Raw genomic sequence first — 8,108 nt, 5'->3', positions numbered from 1 at the left:
AGAAAAGTCAGTAAACTCATTCGTTCTATTCGGTAATCGAAGAAGGGATGTGCCCAAAATTCCATCTGCACATGTTTCTTTTGTCTCAAGTTCCTCCTTAAAGGCGGAGCGATCAGTGGATAAAGAAAGTGAGTTCCTCTTCGCTTTGACTTTCGTCCAGAGACAAAAAAGTCGTTTGCAGTGATCGTGTCAACTGGTCAAAAAATGTCCATCCCTAGAAATGTTCCCGAGACTGGACCGTGCATTTATCCCCTCCCTACGTGATTCCAAAGACTCAAGTTTGTCAAGTCGCACTTATTTCATCATGTAAACGATTTAGGCCGAAGAAACAGTGGAAGAACGTGTCCTCGAAAACTGTCCACTACCGAAGTGATCATTCTGCAGCCTTAGTCTGTCACTTATCTTAGATGAAGGATCTGAAAGCATATCAATAAAAAAAAGCTTACAATTTCTTTCTTGCTTAAATGGATCAGCAAGTGGTTTCATTTAAATTGATCTTTGACCAATAGTCACGATAGAAAAGGGTTACTCATTGGTGGAATCTCAAAGTTGACCCCTACAAAACTTACGTCGCCAGATCCCTACACAATTTGAAGAGTTTTTCGTAAGAACGCACACCGATTAAAAACGAGTGATATATTATGAAATTTCAATTTGAAACCAAGGAAACTTCTTCTAGTAAAGTGTTACTATTAATTTATTGAATTTTTAAATGTCAAGCATGCATTGTATTTTTATTACACACTTTAATGCACATATATGCAATTTTTTTAAGCATGTCCATAGTGTAAAAATGTACCTCTATTTTGTATTTTCTTTGTATTAAATGGTTCCCATGCCCACATGTTATACAAGGTGCGACGGTTATCTCCGGGCAAATTTCATAATGAATTTCCCACCATATCGCAGTTCCAATGGAGGTCGCGATTGGCGTTCTTGAAATCTATAGGCATCTAGTAAACAGTCATGATCTCAAACCGGTCGAGATGCAACGTAAAAGTGCGGAGTACAATCGAAGAGCCGCAATTACCCAAAGTGTTCGCGCTGGGCGTTCGCCCACTGAAATAATTCCGATTCTTCTGGTACCCCAGATCAACTGGTTACGATATTGTGGCCAATTATACGTAATGCTTCGGAGAAGTCTGGGGAATGTTTTGCTAACCCGGCGAGGAAACTTCATTCAAGGGAACGCTCACAACGCTGATTTCGGAGGAATTTTCCAATTTTTTTTTGTGAATTTGCAAATGTTGAAGAATTTTGGGGAACCGTGGATGGTAGATGTTGGCCTCAGAGAGAGACAATGTCTTTCAACGGGAGGATGGTGCACCAGCTAATACGAGTCATTTAGTCCAAAACTGTATCTCAGATAACATTGACATGCTCTGGTCAAAGGAGTTCTGCCCCCCCCCCCGAACAGCCCGGACTTGAACCCCCTCGACTATTATGTATGTTTGGAGTGCAGTCGAAAGGAAATACCAATAAGACGAGGCACCCTAATGTCGCATCTCTACGCACCGATATCATAGCAGCATTCGCTAATATATTGACAGCTCCGTTTTAAAGAGAGCGTGCGATCGAATCAGGAGGACAAGATTGGAGCCCGTCATTGCAGCTGAAGGGGGTAATTAATTACATTGAGGAATGTCACTCTCTTGACAGATACCACTAACTGTATGTAAAAGGATTCTCATTTGTATTTTTTCATAAATGTATTTGCTTTTTAATAAAAGTTTCATTCGTCCGGATTTAAGTGCCGTACCCTGTATATGATTGGTGAATGATGATATACTATTATCATTCAAATTTTAATTAAAAATAAGAATTTTAAGTTTATTTTTATTGTATGCCTACAAATTTCTCATTTTACTATTTCCATAGCACATCAAATGGTTGTGATTTTTCTCAAAACGAATGGAAAAATAATAATTAAAAAAGAATCACTGACTGTTCAACTACGTCCTGGTAACCATCCAGTAAAACATAATTATTCCACATCCATATTCATCAATATAATTGCATCAAATCGTCGAAATGAACAACATGATCGGGTGGAATCTTTTAACGTTCAAAGGTTGTTGCGGTTATAAATAAAACGAAGCATATAATTCTGCATTCAAAGAATATTTAATTTTCACAAAATCTTGGCAATACCTATAACATACAGAATAAAACTCTTAAATATTTTTGACAACCATGTTTGTATAGGAAAACTCTCATAGAAAACAAGGTTTCGAAAACACATCTTCCTACACATGGGGACATATGGGCTATATATTATGTATATTTACATTAGAAAATTATTCCTGCAGTGAAGTTTAGCACTAATACTTCAGGAAATCTTTTTTTTTTCTTTTTTGACGCCAAAAAAAGGCTAAAAACACTCCAGGACCTCGACAATACAGATCACATAATACTGATCAACTCATATACACTGCTAAGAGACCAATAAAACGTAAAACATCATTTAAAAAAAAACTGCGAAAATTTTCGTGTAAGAATATAAATTGTGCATAGCATAAAGGCCTGATACATATTGTTTATCTTTTTTTTATAATTCCTCAAATGCATTTTTTAAAAAAAATTATGCTAAATTTAAAAAACAAAACTCATCCATGATAAAAATTGTAAGTCAACCATTAGGGAAAAAGGAATTTCAGACGGGGGAACACATTCGTAAAAATAAAAAATAAAAACAGCCCACGATTCACAGCACTGAACTCGTACATAGTAGAGCTCTATTATTTTTTATGGGGCAAACAAAACTCCTAATATACAATTGTAGTATTTCGAGGGATGGATGTGAAACACACACCTCCCCCCCCCCCACCCCCTTTTGGTGCCCAACACACACACACCCACCTCTAAAACGGTAACATTTACACAAGCAAGCAGATACTCGTTTAAAAAAAATATTAATCCAATTGATCAGAATAAAAGATTCCCAAACTACGGGCGGTTGGTGAAGGGGAAAGAAAACACATTTTTGTGAAAAAATGTGAACGGTACGAATATCGTCCGAAAACTATCCGACCTGTGTTCATTTATCCCTAAATTGGTTCATAAACTTCGTGGTCATCATGGCCGTGTGGCATCCTTCGAAGTAGTCCACGACACCATGATAATCTTAAAGAAAAGAATAATAAAAAACTTGGGTCGGATACTTTTCGGACTCACATCGTATGAAGTCTTTCTGAGTCTCATTTGTAATCGCACGGCTGATTCTTACGTTTCTTTACAACCTTGTAGACATCAGTACGATTGGAACACGACCGTACTTCACCGATCACCAACTGCAATGGATTATTTTAATTGTAAAAAATTTATCAATCCTTCTCCCTGGAGAGTTCTTCAAATTGGCTTCCTCAGCCTCACTGGATCAGGCTGACCTATTTTCTTGAAAAAAACACTGAAAGCTTGGTACACAAAACCCCTCCTTTCCAATAAGCACGACACTTGGCATCCCCCTTCATCTTATACGATTTTCCTAAAACATGGAGCAAGGCTTTTTTTATTTAACACTTGTGTTCATGAGAATAGTTTTTTTGGTTTTCCCTCGGATTCAGCATCTTCTCATCCATCAATTCACAGAACTGAATCCTTACACAGTAGAATTCAGAAATGGGTTTTCCTCTAAACCACCTCCTCTTTCTACATTTTTTAAGTCAGAGAAATCCGATCTTTGTTTCGTATTAATCTCTTAACTACTGCTTTAGCATCTCTCATCCATTGCACATTTCCAAGCATCTTTTTTTCATCGTGGCATCTCTCCTCTGCGTAGCTATGCAACGGGAGGGCCGTGGCTGACGTCATCATGCGGTGCGAAAAAATTATATGACGTCGAAAAACAAACAAAATAAAAAAGATGACATACCATCGAATGAGAACACGGTTTGGAATACAAATCCAACACACTCGCTGTTACTTCCATGACACCCGCGGTTTCCAGCAAACCTTCCGATAGAATGTCCCAAAATACCTAAACATAAATGTCCGAGGAAAAAAAATATATATATACATATATATACATATTTTTATATATATATACATATTTATATATATATATATATTGTATATATATATATATATATATATATATATATATATATATATATATATATATATATATATATATATAAATATATATATATATATATATATATATATATATATATTATATATATATATATATCCTATTATTTTTTTAAGACCTCAGAATCCCTATCCCAGCATTAACGTTCTGAGGTGCAAGATAGCATCATCGGTATTCGTACTAGGATGCACTTTGAGTGAAATGAAAAATGCTGGACAAAAAAAACGTGCAGGAAACCAAAATACTCGCACCAAGACGTTGTGAAGGTAGAGGCAGGGGTGTGGGAAGATGCTGGGATATACTTCGGGGAGGAAAATCACCCCCTCTCGCTCCCCCTTCTCCCCCCTCCCCCACACCCACACACTTTTGAAATACAACTTCTTCGAATGGATCGTATTTCATTTCTTCCTCGATTTCAGCCCTATCGTTTTAAGAATCCAGTCCACCCGCAAAGGGCAGGTCACACACCGCCTGTCTCCGTCACACCTCTGACTCTGACGGCATGAGTTCAAGCTCCTCGGACCAGCTGAGTTCCATCACGGAGGAGTCCGTGTGGGCCAAGTGGCTGGAGTCCGGCGTGGACGAAGACAGGAGCTGCTGCTGACCCAACTTGAGCGAGTTGGTACCGGGGGTCGGTTCGTCCCGGGATGCCATCTCATTATTCCCGTTGCACCTCGGCTCCTCAACACGAATGACCTCCGACCCGACCACCGCCTCGGCAGAGGGTGTCGCGGCACTGCTGGGGATCCCGCCGGCATCGATCCGGTATGGAGTCGCCGAGAGGATTCCCACCACCTCCACGCTGTCCTCGCTGTCCTCCAGCAACTTCCCGTTACCCCTCTCCTCCTCCTCCTCCTCCGACTCGCCCTGAGGACACGGAGGAAAACACTTAACCAAGCAGTACGTAATATACTAGGTGTGTTAGGAAAATAACGGGAATTTTAAAATTTCGCGGGTTTAGACAGTCCGATTGTGAAACATTTTTTTATTATGTTGGTATACATACCCATGAAATATGATGAAATTTTCAGCCATATTCATATTTTTACTCTGTCTGTGGCAGCCACTACGGTTAGACGTGTTTTTTATGAACTCGTCGATTTTCGCTTGTTAAAAAACGTGGTCCAAAGAATTTGTATTAAATTTTGCGCAAAGACTGAAATAGAGTGTAACAAAGTGGGTGAAATTTTAACCAAGGCCAAAATGAGTATGAGTCTTCTATGAGTAGAACAAGAGTTTACGGTAGGTAAAAGGATTTCCAAGATGGCCGTGAAGATGAGGAACGCCCCGGACCACCCCGGGGTGCATAAACAGTCAATGAAAACGTGGAAAAAGTGAAAGGAATGGTTATTAAATGATCGACCAATCACAATAATCGGAGAAGTCGCTGATGATATTGGGATGTAGACTGGCTCATGCCATTAAATATTTTCGAATGTTTTGGGAATGAAACGCGTGACAGCAAAATCTATTCCCAAATTGTTGAATTTTAAACAAAAACAGCGGCGAATGAAAGTTACTCAATGGAGTCACTAAATGAAGTCAACGGCGATGCAGAATTACTGAATTACTGTCATAACAGGTGACGAAACATTCGGTTGACGGATATGACGTCGAAACTAAGGCTTGATACAAATTCTTTGACCCATTTTTTTTAACAAACAAAAATCACCGAGCTCACAAAAACACATCTTCCCTTATCGGCTGCCACAGACAAAGTATAAACAATGAACACAGCTGAAAAACACATCGTTAGGGATCGTCAGTTAGGATGAAAGTCTAACTTGGAGACTTTTCGTCGTATCGATGTTATCCGCACACCACTCATGGACCCACCTGCGTGTCGTCAGAGATCTCCTCGGAGATCATCGCCTCTCCGGCTGACTCCTTGATGGAGAGGTGCGGGTGGGCGCACAGCGAGGACAGCACGTGCCTCGGCTGGTAGTGGTGCATCTGGTGGTGCATCTCAGCGGTGCCGGCCGTTCCTTCTCCTGGCCCACCTGTGGACGGGCCCTGGCTGGTCGGGGGCGGTGCCCCTGGGGTCTTCTTCGGCATCTCCAGCAAGATCTCCACGCTAGAACTGCTGTCCTCCATCGGGTTGAGGCTCGTTCCGTTCACCTCGAACTGGCCGTGGAAGGGCGATTGGTCGGAGAAGTCGTCCCCGAACTCGCAGAAGGGCGAACGGCTTCCGTTATTCGAGGGCGTGGGCGGCTTGGACCGCGGGGACGGTGGATCCTCCCCGGAGAGGCGAGAGCAGTCCCCGTCCCCATCCCGACCTTCCTCCTCCTCTCCCGCTTGACCCCCGTCGGCCACCTTCCCTTGCTGGGGCACTCCCTCCTCGGTAGGCACCTCGGGGGGAACCGGCACCCTGGTACCCCTCCAGGCCTTCAGCTCATCCAGACGGGCGCCAGCTGCAGCAGATGCCTCTTCCGCGTCGAGCGACTCCGAGTCTGTGGACACGGAGCGTGACCTGGCGGAGCAGATGGGCGAGTCGGATGAGCGAGTCACGGACCTCGGCTGGTGGTGGTAGCGGCGGTGGTGATGCGGCGCCCCCGACGAGGTCACCAGGTGGCGGTGTCCAGTGAAAGGGGTCGAGGTGTAGACCATCCCGTGACCGGCCAGCTTGCCCCTCTCGGGGCGAGTCTTCTTGGCGACCGGGGGCGCGGCGGAGGTCCGTCTGGGGGCGGCTCCCGACGGGGGCGAAGGCAAGATCCCTTTGCGGAACATGCTGCTGCTGGGGTCGGAGGACGTGGGCGAGGTGGAGGAGGGAGAGTTGGTCAGTGAGGTCAGCTCCGGGATCATCTGCGGGAGGAGGTTGAGGGGGGATGCGGAGTGCGGGGGACGGCGGATGGCCCCAGCCTGCATTTGCGACGAGAGGCTGGAGGCGGGGATGACCTCCTCCATCTCCACGAGCCACGAAATAGACTCGTTCTTCTCCACCAGGGTACGGACCTTCGGAGTGATGGGTGTCGGTTCGATGCTCAGTTTGCTGTCGTCTTCGTCATCTTCGTCTTCCTCTCCTCCCCCCACCTTCGTCTCCTCCTCCTCTTCCTCCTCTTCATCGTCCTCCATATCTTCCTCTTCCTCCTCCTCTTCTTCCTCGAGCTCAATTGTCCCGATCATGTCAGAAAATGGGGATTTTGGTGATAGTCGAGGTGAAAACCTAGTTTTGTGTTTAAAATTCAAGGATAGAGAATGTTAAGTGGAGAAAATTGAGTGTCCATGTGTTGCTGATAAAATTTCAATTGGAAAAAATCTGTTAACTAACGACAGAGGACAAGTTTTCAAGAAAAAATAGTTTGGTTTCACGTTCATAATTTTCTGCCTGAAATGCTCTCCAATCCAACTCAACATATCATCCTGAACTGTTTGATTTCACTGGAAATAATTACTAACTTGATTGCAAACAATGACCTGATTTGATTACTGCTTTGCTTGAATTTCAACAAAGAAAACAAACAGCATGCAGTGGATATTATTGAATATATAATTATCAATAACACCAACAATTAGTGAATGAGTGACTATTATAAGCAAAGTAATAATGCCAATTATGCTGATGAGTGACTGAGAGTTGCAAAAGGCTGATGAAACATGGTCTAAGAGCATCTCAGGAGTCTTGTCGTCTGACCAACGGAAATGTAGACAGTCACCACCCAATTTGGAGTACCTTGGCACATCCTGGTGTCGTCATACCCTAACTTCCACTGATGAAGACAACATATACTAGTGACAGTCAGAAACAATGTGCATTTTTAATTGGTGGAATTTTTACATCATAATGGACAGCCATCAGTTAAATCGGATGGAATTTCTTTGGTACCGTCTGAATTTCTTGAACAACTCCTTAAGTACCCTGGCCAAATCAATTCTTTAGCTCGAGTACAAAAAACTTGCGAGATTACATTGGGGTGATGACCTAATTATTGCAGGTCAATGTGTCTTTTGTTGGAGTTAAACTGTCACATAATAACAAATATGTAAAGTGCTTCTACATAATTCATGCTTTAAGGAATAT

General features: G+C 42.8%; 1 protein-coding gene across 3 annotated transcripts in view; it reads right to left on the bottom strand.

Annotated features, from left to right (window-relative positions):
* Positions 1 to 4,404: 4,404 nt before the first annotated feature.
* The window catches only part of LOC139696052 (uncharacterized), a 996,437-nt gene continuing 992,733 nt past the window's right edge, over positions 4,405 to 8,108 (bottom strand). For all 3 annotated transcript variants that reach the window (XM_071594664.1, XM_071594665.1, XM_071594666.1), the window contains 2 exons: positions 5,927 to 7,253; positions 4,405 to 4,957 (listed from right to left, as the gene is read on the bottom strand). In XM_071594664.1, coding sequence (XP_071450765.1) covers positions 4,571 to 4,957; positions 5,927 to 7,253 — 1,714 coding nt within the window. In that variant the 3' untranslated portion in view covers positions 4,405 to 4,570. The remainder of the gene's footprint in view (positions 4,958 to 5,926; positions 7,254 to 8,108) is intronic.

This window comes from Hetaerina americana, unplaced genomic scaffold (assembly GCF_022747635.1).
Source record: "Hetaerina americana unplaced genomic scaffold, ioHetAmer1.1.p SCAF_66, whole genome shotgun sequence".
Taxonomy (NCBI): Eukaryota; Metazoa; Arthropoda; class Insecta; order Odonata; family Calopterygidae; genus Hetaerina; species Hetaerina americana.
This window is presented reverse-complemented; position numbering and strand designations above follow the sequence as displayed.